Source organism: Lithobates pipiens, unplaced genomic scaffold (assembly GCF_037356315.1).
Source record: "Lithobates pipiens isolate NorthernLeopardFrog02 unplaced genomic scaffold, aLitPip1_a1.2 Scaffold_22, whole genome shotgun sequence".
NCBI classification, from domain to species: Eukaryota; Metazoa; Chordata; class Amphibia; order Anura; family Ranidae; genus Lithobates; species Lithobates pipiens.
Genome location: NW_027507784.1, coordinates 81445592 through 81459125, shown reverse-complemented (window position 1 = coordinate 81459125; position 13534 = coordinate 81445592). Strand labels below are relative to the sequence as shown.

At 45.9% G+C, this 13534-nt stretch overlaps 1 protein-coding gene across 3 annotated transcripts in view; it reads right to left on the bottom strand.

Annotated features, from left to right (window-relative positions):
- Nucleotides 1-13534, bottom strand: part of OBSL1 (obscurin like cytoskeletal adaptor 1) — a 183277-nt gene that overhangs the window by 151262 nt on the left and 18481 nt on the right. For all 3 annotated transcript variants that reach the window (XM_077447792.1, XM_077447794.1, XM_077447793.1), the window contains exon 3: nucleotides 5399-5665. In XM_077447792.1, coding sequence (XP_077303918.1) covers nucleotides 5399-5665 — 267 coding nt within the window. The remainder of the gene's footprint in view (nucleotides 1-5398; nucleotides 5666-13534) is intronic.

Sequence of the window (13534 nt, the reverse complement as noted above, 5' to 3'; positions counted from 1 at the left end):
AGTACTGACACTTCCCCTCTGTGTAATATTCTAGAGATTTCTCTGTAGACACAACAGGAAGTAAGAGGAAATCTCTACAAAGTGACATAAATCCTCATTGACAATTATCACTGAAAGAAGTTTCCCTTTGGAACATTTCCCCTCTATTCCTATTCTGGTTACAACTCAAAATTTTGGATCTTATCTCACTTTTAGCCCAGTGACAATGACTGCCGACAAAAAAACGTCCCTAATCATAGACAAAGAGCAATAAAAACCCGACAGGCATTTTAATCTCTTGCCACTCTATCCAAACAGAGCAAATAAAGCGTTGGCTTTAGATACTCTCAGGTTGGCCATACACGGTACGAATCTCAGCCGGTTCAGCAGGAGTCGGACGAGATTCAAACTGCTAATGGGCAGGCTGAAAGCACCAAATTGATCGATCGATTTGGGTACAACCAGCCTGCCAAATTCTCTTGCGATTATCGCTAGTGGCTGCTATAGCCGCTAGCAATAATCACTGTCTTCTCACTGTCTGTATTGATGAAGGAATCGTGCAAATTTCCTTCCTGCAACCCATGGTTGCAGGAAAGAAATTTGCACCATGCATGGCCAGCCTTACTGTCAGTAATTAACCACTTGCCGACCGCCGCACGACGATATACGTCGGCAGAATGGCACGGGCAGGCATATGGGCGTATATATAAGTCCCTGCCTGCCCGCGGGTGGGGGGCCCGATCGGGCCCCCCCCCGGTGCCTGCGGCGGTCGGCATTCCTTCGAGAGCGATCCGGGATGAGGGGGCGGCCATTCATTCATGGCCACCCCCTCGCGATCGCTCTCGACGAATGGAAATCCCCGGTGACATCACTTCCTCTCCTGTAATGTAAACACAGGAGAGGAAGTGATGTATTCTCTCCTCCGTGTCGGTATTTTTCGTTCCGACACGGAGGAGAGCGGATCGGTGAGTTGCACCAACACTCTACACACACAGTAGAACATGCCAGGCACACTCACACCCCCCCTTTACCCCCCGATCACCCCCCCAATTACCCCTGCCCCCCAGTCACAGTGACACCAATGTCATTTTTTTTTTTTTTTTTTTTTGCATTGGTGTCATTTGTGACTGTAATAACTGTTAGGGCAGTTAGAGTTAGCCCCCTTTAGTTCTAATGTGCCCCCCTAACCCCCCCAATAAAGGTTTAACCCCGTGATCACCCCCCGTCACCAGTGTCACTAAGGCTGGGTTCACATTGCAGCGGTTTATGAGAACGAATGTGATTCGCACCGCACTGCAGTGCAAATCACATCCGATCTCTGTGCGATTCGAGTTCAGCCATTCGCCGCACCCGCCGCACCCGCCACACCCGCCGCACCCGCCGCAAATTCGCACGGGACCCTTTTTTTGGCCCGCAGCAGAATCGGATCGCATGGGTGTTCACACCATGCGATCCGAGTTTGCAGATCGCACTGCGATATGCGAACTGATCTGGGGGTGTCAGTAACATTTCACTGACACTCCCAGCAGTTCGCATAGGGCAGTGTGAACTGCCGCCGGGAGGCATGCGATGCGGGAACCCGCCGCGGATTCGCGGCGTTTCCGCATCGCTCCAGTGTGAACCCAGCCTAATAAGCGATCATTTTTCTGATCGCCGTATTAGTGTCACAGGTGACGCTAGTTAGGCAGGTAGGTATTTAGGTTCGCCGCAGCTTTTTATAGCGCCAGGGACCCCCATATACTACCGCATAAAGCCCCCTGATTGCCCCCTAGTTAACCCTTTCACCTGTGATCACCATATAACTGTTACAGGTGACGCTGGTTGGTTAGTTATTTTTTTATAGTTTCAGGGCACCCGCCATATATTACCTAATAAAGGTTTAACCCCCTGATCACCCGGCGGGTGTCATTTGTGACTAATAACTGTTAGGGCAGTTAGGGTTAGCCCCCTTTAGTTCTAAGGTACCCCCCTAACCCCCCCAATAAAGGTTTAACCCCGTGATCACCCCCCGTCGCCAGTGTCACTAAGGCTGGGTTCACATTGCAGCGGTTTGAGAACGGATGTGATTCGCACCGCACTGCAGTGCAAATCACATCCGATCTCTGTGCGATTCGAGTTCAGCCATTCGCCACACCCGCCGCACCCGCCGCAAATTCGCACGGGACCCTTTTTTTGGCCCGCAGCAGAATCGGATCGCATGGGTGTTCACACCATGCGATCCGAGTTTGCAGATCGCACTGCGATATGCGAACTGATCTGGGGGTGTCAGTAACATTTCACTGACACTCCCAGCAGTTCGCATAGGGCAGTGTGAACTGCCGCCGGGAGGCATGCGATGCGGGAACCCGCCGCGCATTTGTGGCGTTCCCGCATCGCTCCAGTGTGAACCCAGCCTAATAAGCGATCGTTTTTCTGATCGCTGTATTAGTGTCACAGGTGACGCTAGTTAGGCAGGTAGGTATTTAGGTTCGCCGCAGCTTTTTATAGCGCCAGGGACCCCCATATACTACCGCATAAAGCCCCCTGATTGCCCCCTAGTTAACCCTTTCACCAGTGATCACCATATAACTGTTACAGGTGACGCTGGTTGGTTAGTTATTTTTTTATAGTTTCAGGGCACCCGCCATTTATTACCTAATAAAGGTTTAACCCCCTGATCACCCGGCGGGTGTCATTTGTGACTAATAACTGTTAGGGCAGTTAGGGTTAGCCCCCTTTAGTTCTAAGGTACCCCCCTAACCCCCCCAATAAAGGTTTAACCCCGTGATCACCCCCCGTCGCCAGTGTCACTAAGGCTGGGTTCACATTGCAGCGGTTTGAGAACGGATGTGATTCGCACCGCACTGCAGTGCAAATCACATCCGATCTCTGTGCGATTCGAGTTCAGCCATTCGCCACACCCGCCGCACCCGCCGCAAATTCGCACGGGACCCTTTTTTTGGCCCGCAGCAGAATCGGATCGCATGGGTGTTCACACCATGCGATCCGAGTTTGCAGATCGCACTGCGATATGCGAACTGATCTGGGGGTGTCAGTAACATTTCACTGACACTCCCAGCAGTTCGCATAGGGCAGTGTGAACTGCCGCCGGGAGGCATGCGATGCGGGAACCCGCCGCGCATTTGTGGCGTTCCCGCATCGCTCCAGTGTGAACCCAGCCTAATAAGCGATCGTTTTTCTGATCGCTGTATTAGTGTCACAGGTGACGCTAGTTAGGCAGGTAGGTATTTAGGTTCGCCGCAGCTTTTTATAGCGCCAGGGACCCCCATATACTACCGCATAAAGCCCCCTGATTGCCCCCTAGTTAACCCTTTCACCAGTGATCACCATATAACTGTTACAGGTGACGCTGGTTGGTTAGTTATTTTTTTATAGTTTCAGGGCACCCGCCATTTATTACCTAGTCTCACTAGTGTACCCCTAAATTTAGGGGTGTCTACTTTCCAAAATGGGGTCATTTGGGGGGGGTTTGTGCCATCTTGGCATTTTATGGCCTTCAAAACTGTAACGCCCTTAGAAAGCCTGAAGGCGGTGCTTGGTTTTCGGGGCCCCGTACGCGGCTAGGCTCCCAAAAAGTCCCACATATGTGGTATCCCCGTACTCAGGAGAAGCAGCAGAATTTATTTTGGGGTGTCATTTCACATATGCCCATGGCATGCGTGAGCAATATATCATTTAGTGACAACTTTGTGAAAAAAAAAAAAAAAAAAAAAAAGTTTGTAATTTTCCCGCAACTTGTGGCAAAATATAAAATATTCCATGGACTCAACATGCCTCTCAGCAAATAGCTTGGGGTGTCTACTTTCTAAAATGGGGTCATTTGTGGGGGTTTTGTGCCATCTTGGCATTTTATGGCCTTCAAAACTGTAATAGGTAGTGAGAAGTGAACTCAAAAATGTACGCCCTTAGAAAGCCTGAAGGCGGTGCTTGGTTTTCGGGGCCCCGTACGCGGCTAGGCTCCCAAAAAGTCCCACATATGTGGTATCCCCGTACTCAGGAGAAGCAGCAGAATTTATTTTGGGGTGTCATTTCACATATGCCCATGGCATGTGTGAGCAATATATCATTTAGTGACAACTTTGTGAAAAAAAAAAAGAAAAAAAAAAAGTTTGTAATTTTCCCGCAACTTGTGGCAAAATATAAAATATTCCATGAACTCAACATGCCTCTCAGCAAATAGCTTGGGGTGTCTACTTTCTAAAATGGGGTCATTTGTGGGGGTTTTGTGCCATCTTGGCATTTTATGGCCTTCAAAACTGTAATAGGTAGTGAGAAGTGAACTCAAAAATTTACGCCCTTAGAAAGCCTGAAGGCGGTGCTTGGTTTTCGGGGCCCCGTACGCGGCTAGGCTCCCAAAAAGTCCCACATATGTGGTATCCCCGTACTCAGGAGAAGCAGCAGAATTTATTTTGGGGTGTCATTTCACATACGCCCATAGCATGTGTGAGCAATATATCATTTAGTGACAACTTTGTGTAAAAAAAAAAAAAAATTTTTTTTTGTCATTATTCAATCGCTTGAGGCAAAAAAATAAAATATTCAATGGGCTCAACATGCCTCTTATCAATTTCCTTAGGGGGTCTACTTTTCAAAATGGGGTCATTTGGGGGGGTTTTGTACTGCCCTGCCATTTTAGCACCTCAAGAAATGAGATAGGCAGTCGTAAACTAAAAGCTGCGTAAATTCCAGAAAACGTACCTTAGTTTGTAGATGTGACAACTTTTGCGCAAACCAATAAATATACAATTATTGACTTTTTTTTTACCAAAGACATGTGGCTGAATACATTTTGGCCTAAATGTATGACTAAAATTGAGTTTATTGGATTTTTCTAATAACAAAAAGTAGAAAATATCATTTTTTTTCAAAATTTGCGGTCTTTTTACGTTTATATCGCAAAAAATAAAAATCGCAGAGGCAATCAAATACCATCAAAAGAAAGCTCTATTTGTGGGAAGAAAAGGACGCAAATTTTGTTTGGGTACAACATTGCATGACCGCGCAATTACCAGTTAAAGCAGCGCAGTGCCAAAGTGTAAAAAGACCTCTGGTCATTTACCAGCAAAATGGTCCGGTCTGAAAGTGGTTAAACATACATTTTGAATGACCTAAATGGAGTAAAAAGTTTTTTTTTATTTTCCCAGTACTCTACTAATAATTAGGTTTTTCTATCGTGCCATGCCGGCGAAAACATCATATGATAGTGGAAAAAAAAACTCTCCAAATGAAGAACTAACTTTGGGGGAAAATGCTGCACGAATTTTGATCACTAGATGGCAACACAGAACCAGCGCTCCTCATTATGCTCGATTGATGCGTAATTTGCCCTTCCCCATCAACTGAGCATGTGCAGCATCTCTAAGGAACACAGAGAAATAAGAAATAAAGTAAAATCAAGTTAAGGAAAAGTAGATCTCACCTCTGACTGCAACCTCTGCAATACTCTGCGACCCTCTGTGAGTCTGGCACACATACACCCCGTCATCATCTGTCCGAGCTCCTCGAATTATCAATCGCCTAATGGGTCCGTGTTCTTCCATCTGGTGACGTTTCCCTGGGTGAAGTCTCTGATCTTCCAGGTACCATGAGGCACGGGTTCCCTCTGGAACTGAGCATTCCAGGACTGCATCCTGACCTTCTCTGACGGCTATGTCTCTCAACGGGCCAGGGAAGCGGTCACCTACCTCTGCGGAGCAAGAAGAGTCATAATTGATTAATATCGAACAGTCTTATGTGTAGGGCAAGGCTTACTTTTGCCAATATTGTCTTACAAACATTTTTTTCAACATCTACAAAATATATAGACAAAAAAAGAATTAAAATTGTATTTTTATTTTCTGACCAGTGTTAGGCCTCATGTCTATTGCTGCTGGTAAACGGACGTTTAGGAGCAGTTGGGCATTTTTTTCACCTGCTACTGAACTCTCCTCTGTTATCTTATTAGTACATGTACACAGGGTCGTTTACAGTAGTTTCTAAGCAGTTGCGTTTAGAGGATTTTTTTTGGAACCCAAAGAAATGCGTTCAGAAGCTTTGTTTAGAGGCACTTCAAACGCAGATAAATACAGCTAAAACGCGGTAACTCGCATTTAGCCGCATTTGGTTTACTGGCATTTTTCATTGTTTGGCTATTTAGGGAAAAAAAACAAAAATGGGGCACTCAAGAAGAGGAGGAGCGTTTTTCTGCAGCTCTTCTCTCCCCTCACTTACAGGTCTCGCTGGCTTTGCTGGGGCACTGGGAGCCATCACACATACCTCCCAACATTTTGAGATGGGGAATGAGAGACACCTACTTGCAAATGTATGTAGTAATAGGATATGCCCCCTGCCAAACCCCCTTAAAGGAGAATTAACCAAAAAAAAAAATGTTAATTTAATCCACAAGGTTTTTTTGTTACCACTATTATTCCTTTATAATGGCTTATAAAATTAACTAATACAGAAATTTAGAATTTGGATGAAAGGTTTAGCACTGGGAAACACTTTTTGAAAGATAAAAAGTGCATTTTATATACAACTATATAGATCAGACTATAATGAGGGACAGATGAGGGGGAAAGAGGGACAGAGGGGCATTGCTCCAAATCAGGGACAGTCCCTCTAAGTCAGGGACAGTTGGGAACAATGCATCGCAGCGGGGAGCGGGGCCGAGTCCTGCTGTCTGTGTCAAATGCAGCAGCTGGGCTCGGGTGCGGGCATGCATGAGTGCCCCCATAGGAAGCGGCTTCCCATGGGGGCACTGAACAGGGGCCAGGAGTGCCAGGGGGGAACCCAAATAGAGGAGGTTAGTGGCCGTTCTGTGCAATTCCAAGTATAGACATGTTTGTTATTTTACTTTTATTTTTTTAATTACCTTTACAATCACTCTAAAGTAGAACTATATACCAAACTTTTTTTTATCATTTTGGATAAAGCAAGGAAAGGTATACCCTTGTCAGTTTTTTGTTTTTTTTTTGCATTCTGTGTCCCTTTGCGGATATTTCCCTTCACTTCCTTGGGGACCCCCAGGTGGTCACCAGAACTAGTGTCCCCATTGGAAGATTTCCTCTCTACTACTTTTCTGGGGACAACCCAAAATTTGGGATTTTCTTTTACTTTCACTTTCAATGATAATGGTAAACAGGACAAGTAGAGAAGGGGAATCTTCATAATGGGGGCAACAGTATGGGCAGTCTCAGTAACAGGGTACACTGATGCCGCGTACACACGACCGGACATTCCGGCAGACTAGGTCAGACGGGATTAGTCCGTCGGACAATCCAATCATGTGTGGGCTAGTCCGATCATTTTTCAAAAAAAATAAATAAATCAGACGGACCTAGAAATAGAACATGTTTCAAATCTATCTGACGGACTCAATCCCGATGGACTAAAATCTGGAAAACCGTTCGTCTGTGTGCTGGTCCGACGGACCAAATATGACGCAAGGGCAGCTATTGGCTACTGGCTGTTGAACTTCCTTGTTTAGTCCCATTCACGTCATCACGTTCAAAACGAACTGACTTTTGAATGGACTTAGTCCAGTTGTGTGTGGCCAAGTCCGTTCATTCAGAAAGTCCGTCGGAACTCTGCCAAAAGTCCGTCAGTAAGACCGTCGGACCTAGTCTGCCGGAAAGTCCAGTCGTGTGTACATGGCATGACAGTGCATATTGGGCTGTGGAATTTACCTTTTTCTTTTATGATTAGTTTAGCTTACATAAAGCAGCAGCATGCCAACCTAATTAATCTCAGTTTGAAAAAAAAAAGGATTTTTAAGGGTTATTTTAGCAGTGACGCTTATTTTCAAGCGTAAAAAGCCAACTTTAAAGGGTTAGTTCACTTTTACAAAAAAGAAAACGGCCCAATGCGGATAAGGGGAATCTGTAGATAAAAACAAACTGCACTGGAATACTCCCAGGACGTTGTTATTATGTTGCTAAGTGAGGCCTAGTCATTATTGCTCACCTCCTCCATCACATGAGTGAGCTCCTATCTGATTTAAACCCCCTCAAATACTCTTTCTCTCCCCTCAGCAGTAGCTCTGAGAGCTCTCTCCTGTGATGGTGAGGTGAGCAGTGATGACTAGGCCTCACTTACCAACATCCTGAGAGTATTCCAGTCAGGCTTCACGAGGTATGTAAAATGGCCTACACCTATAGGAAGGGCATTATTCACTTTAGTCAGAGTTGTACAGTTTGTATTTATCTACTTGCACTGCTTTTCTGCATAGGCTGTATTTTGTTAAAGGTGTACCAACCCTTTAAATGGCAGAATACAGTGGTGTAACTAGAACCTTCAGGGCCCCGATGCAAGAAACCATGAAGGCCCCCCTGAACCCCAGCCAGGGCCCTTCCCTCCGAGTCCGGCGGTGAAACTCCAGGGCATGTTCACAGGTATGACTTTTGTGAGCCCTGTAGTTCCACCACTGGTATCAGTATTTTTTATTATTTTTTTATATTTTATTTTAGGTGCCCCATTGGGGAACTGTCCCTAGGCAGGATGAGGTCCCCGTCCCCAGAAGAGATGAGGTCCTTTTCTCCAGGGGCAGATGTAGTTACTGCCCCCAGGTGAGAAGGGGGTATGTAATGGTGTGTGGGGGATGGAGTCCACTCACTCACCATGACCAAGCTGTAGGCCACGCACTCATCCATGTTGGCCTGGGCTCCATCCAGTGTGCTGGACGGGCGATCAGCATATCTCCCAGAAAGACCTTTCATCATCTGTGTATGACGGGGGAGGAGGGGGGGCTGTCAGACAAGCCTGCAGTGTCCTCCGGGGAGCCGGCTCTCATAGGGCTGCGTGCTTAAAGTTTGTTTACCCGGGAGAAGCATGCAGTGCAGTGTGGGCCAGACTTGGGGTGGGCGGAACTCTGGCTGGGGAGAACAGACATCGGACTGAGCGGCAATGCATGGAGCAGGAGAGGGGTACTCTGAGGAGCCGGCTGAGGACACAGGTCATGCGAGGAATGCACAACTAAAGAGCAGCCATATGTAGAGGGGGCTGCATGGGCCCCCTGCATCACAGGGCCCGGTTGCGGTCGCGACTGCTGCACCCACTATAGTTACGCCCCTGGCAGAATAGTTTTGTGAGGCTGTTCTGTTTTCACAGATGCAGAACTTCTGCTGCTGGCCAATTTCTTTCAAACTCCCATTAAGGGTAAATAGATGGCAGATGACACAGAAATGTAAAATCGCCCAGCAGCAGGAAAATTTGAAATAGCAAGGCTAGGCCCAAATTTGCTACAGACAAAGAGCATAGGCTAGGGTTTTAATGCAAGAATTAGGACACTACAGAGGATGCAGCAATGTAAATATGGCCAGTAGAACATTTTTAATGACAGAGAATTGGTCATACACATTAGGGAAAAGAAGAAGTACAGGCAAGTTTACTAAAACAATTAGGAAGTCGATTACACAGTAGTGTACAAATGGCCTATAGTAAGACAATCTTAAAGGATATGTAAAGGTTCAATTTAAAACAAAAAACAAAAAAACAAACATATCATACTTACCACCCCTGTGCGGTTGGTTTTGCAAAGAGTGGCCCGATCCTCCTCTTCTGGGGTCCCTTAGCAACACTACTGGCTCCTTTTCTTCTCGAATGCCCTGTTGGAAAGGCCACTCTACCTTGGGGCACTCGTGTGGGCATGCTCCCGTGTCCTGCTGCTGCGTCCATTGACACAGACAGCAGGACTCTGCCCCGCTCCATAGTCGTTTCATTTACAGCAGCGGGAGCCAATGGCTGTGTTGCTATCAACCTATTCAATAAGGACCCGAGACATCGGCTGGAGCTGGTGTGCTCATCCCCATCACTGGAAAGTCCAGGTTCAAGTTTTTGTTACTAAACCCCATAATAGGAAAATAGTTCATCCGTTCACCCATTATAAATCTTCTTTTTACATTAAAATACTGCCACTATATACCTTTTTGGATGATATGTATACCATTATTACATAATAAACTGCAGAGATTATCATGCTGAGAGTTCAGGAAGGAGGAGATTTCCACTGCAGTCTGTATACACGCCCACATGTGTGATGTCAATATCATGTGAGCTGGCTATCTCTGAGACCAAGTAAATATTCTCTCCAGCATAAAAAACACAACTGAGCATGTGAAGGATGGCTACTCCGCCTGTGTTAGCTGGCCTTTCCCAGATAGTCAGTGCCGGGGGGGGGGGGGGGGGGGGGGGGGGGATCTGTACATACAGGTTAAAACAGCCTTTTTTACACAATGCAGATGATTAACCCCTTAAGTTCCACAGTGAGTATAACAAGCATGCTATGCTGCATATACAGACTGATTTTACTGTTGTGGGTTTAGTAACACTTTAATGCATAGAATGCATTAAGGTGAAAAACCTTGAGGGTTTACAACCCCTTTAAATAGCAAGGCTAGAACTAAACTTATTAGAGACAATACGCATAGGCTGAGAAATTACTGCAATAATTAAAATATTACAGAGGAAATGGCAGTGTAAAATGGCTAGGTCCAAAAATGCTAGAGACAAAGAGCACAGGCTGGAGGGTTTACTGCAAGAATTCAAGGGTAACTCCACTTTCATGGGGGGAAAAAAAGCACATAAAAATATAATATAGCATATGCAATTGCAACACAAGCCACATTGAAATTCCATGTTATTAAAAATGGCTATTCCTTTTCAATCTGCAGTCCTGTAATTTTCTGTAAAATGCAATATGGCAACATGGAGGTGTTCTGTACACAGAACACCTCCCTCCCAGAAACATAATTTCCTGCTTGTGTGATTGGCTCACTGATTTTCCCAGAAGTCTTCACTAAGATACAAGTCAGATACAAGGGGCATCCATCCCTTACAACAAAATTGTCATTTTTGCTGAGATACTCCCAATAGGAAATCACGTTTAAAGGGATGCAGACCCAGCAAGTTTCCTCATTAGAGCCATGTAGGTGCAGCAGCTGATTGATAGTTCTGAAACCCCTCCTGTATTCACCTTGCACATGGACACCAACAAATAGCTCTTTCTTTAGAATAACAAAGGTAGGAATCTGCATAAAGTTTGTTAAAATTCCTGCAATGTACACAGATCACCCAGGGGGAATGTTTTTTTCTCAACAAAAGTGGACCTACTCTTTAAAGAGGAGTTCTGTTAAAAAAAAAAAAAAAGTTAGCAGCTACAAATACTGCAGCTGCTGACTTTTAATAATCAGGCATTTACCTGTCCCAGGGTCCAGAGATGCAGGGGAGCGAAGCCCGCTTGTCTCGCCCTCTTCTCTGGCACCCTAGTGTGGGCGCCCGGATGTGGCTTCACAGCCAGGCACCCACTGCGAATGCGCGCCGTGACTGTCCAGGCAATCATCTGGGACCTGTGATGTGTCCCAGATGATTGCCGAGAGGGAGGAGGGAGAGGTGATCTCCCTTCTGGTGCCACGGTGCGCCGAGAGGAAGTGGAAGCTGGGACCCTTGGGAGCATTTTTGGATGAAACTCTGCTTTAAGACACTACAGAGGATATAGCAGTGTAAATGTGACCAGTAGGACATTTTTAATGAGGGAGAATCAAAATGCATTAGGGAAGTGAAGTAAAGGCAAGTGTTTTGGAAAACTGCAGATGACACAGCAGCGTACAATTGGCCAATAGTAGGGCCATTTTAAAGCGGAACTTTCCATCTATTAAAATCTTCTGCCTTCGTTATTTTAACTTTGGATAGTAAAACGTTTGTTTTCTGTTAGTAAATACCTTATACAGTCCACTTCCTGTTTCTTGTCTGGTAAAAAGCCTAGGCTTATGACATCATGCACAGCTCTCTCTCTCTCTCTCACTCTTGTGACAGTTTGTCAGGAAAGGAGGGAGGGAGTTATAAGAGGGCCAATGAGAACTGCAGGGCTCCAGAGCTGGAGGTTTGCCTCTCTGTGTCTGTGTTAATCCAGGAAGTGAACAGGCAGCAGCTTCAACTGCCCACAGTTAAAATGGGTGCAGCCAGATTCAGTGGAGGGAGATTTCTGCACCATATTTGGCAAATACAGAATCACAGTATATATAAAATAATGTGCAAAGTGGTTAGAGGGAAGCTTCAGAATGAAAAAGATGTTTTTATTACAAATTATGTGAGCAGACTGCAGTTCCTCTTTAAATAGCAAGGCTAGACCTAAATTTATTAGAGACAAAAAGTACAGGCTGGGGCTTTACTACAGTAATTAAGATACTACAGAGGAAATTGCCAAGCTGCAGGACACTTTTAATAACACTTTAATAGGCCTAACCGTAGTATGCCTTACTTTTCATAATAAGAACATAAAAAAGCATAATACTTTGAGTTTGCATGAGCTCTATGAGCTGCGACCCAGTACCACTGAAAGAGAATCTTGTAGGCTGAACTAAAGTAGTGGTACTAAATGAACATTTTACTACAGTAATCTTGATCAGTCCTTGCTCCAGTTTTTCAATTCTATAGAGGTCAAAAGGTCTTGTTTCCAGAGGACATATCAAATTAAAATTTTAATCATACTTCACTTTTTTTAAATAGATTTAACACTGTGCTTTTTTCTCTGTGAAAAGCCTGTGGGAGAGAGAGAGAGAGAGAGAGCCCACTGCAGGCTGGAACCTACATGTAATTACCATGGTCAGGACCACCCTGTGTGGATCTCAAACGTTAGTCTGTGACTGGTATCTGTCAAAACTAGGAACATGCTTCAAGGTGACAGCCTCAATTTAAATAAATGTTCTCAGATCAGGGACTGCAATGTTAATCTACAGAATGCGGTTGTCTAGTGGTTAAAGGGTCCATCCACCTAAAATGGATACTTAGGTATTGGTATAGGCCGGAGACTGTACACTAATGCCCCGTACACACGATCGGACTATCTGGCGGACCAGAGTCCGCTGGACAATCCACCTGTGTGTGGGCTCCGGCGGACTTTTTTTCCTCAAAAGTCCAGCAGACTTAGAAAGAAGTTTTGACTCAAAATTTTCCGCCAGACTACAATCCGGCCGTCTGTGTGCTAGTCCACCGGACTTTTAAAATGAACGGACATGACCACACATGGAGAAAAGTCCATTAATTTTGAACGTGGCTCCAGGTAGACGGGACTAGGGAAGGAGGTTAATGTCGCCGCCTCCATCGGCGAGATTGACACGTCGCTGGCCCCATCACCTGGTATGGACTTAAAAAACGGTGTGGGGCCCCCCCCCAAGGTCCATATCAGACCCTTATCCAAGCACGCAGCCCGGCCAGTCAGTAAAGGGGGTGGGGATGAGCGAGTCCTTCGGGACTGTGATGTCATAAGGGGCGGGGACATCACCCGGTGACCCCGCCCATTGTCTCTATATAAGTCGCCGCACAACGCATCCCTCTCATTGCAGCCAGAGACAGAGTTGAGTCAACATCTCAAGGAAGAAAAGAAGAAGAAGAGAAGAGAAGGCGGTGGCGGTGACAGAAGGCCGTGCCACCGCTAGTAAAAGAGCTGGGAGAAGAAAGCGGAGGCCCGGCAAGAAGAACCGAAGAGGGGGACAAGACCCCCGAAGAGGGGGACAAGACCCCCGAAGTCGGAAGAAGACCCCCGGGCAGCGGCGGCGATGAAGAAGAAGAAAGCCAGGCT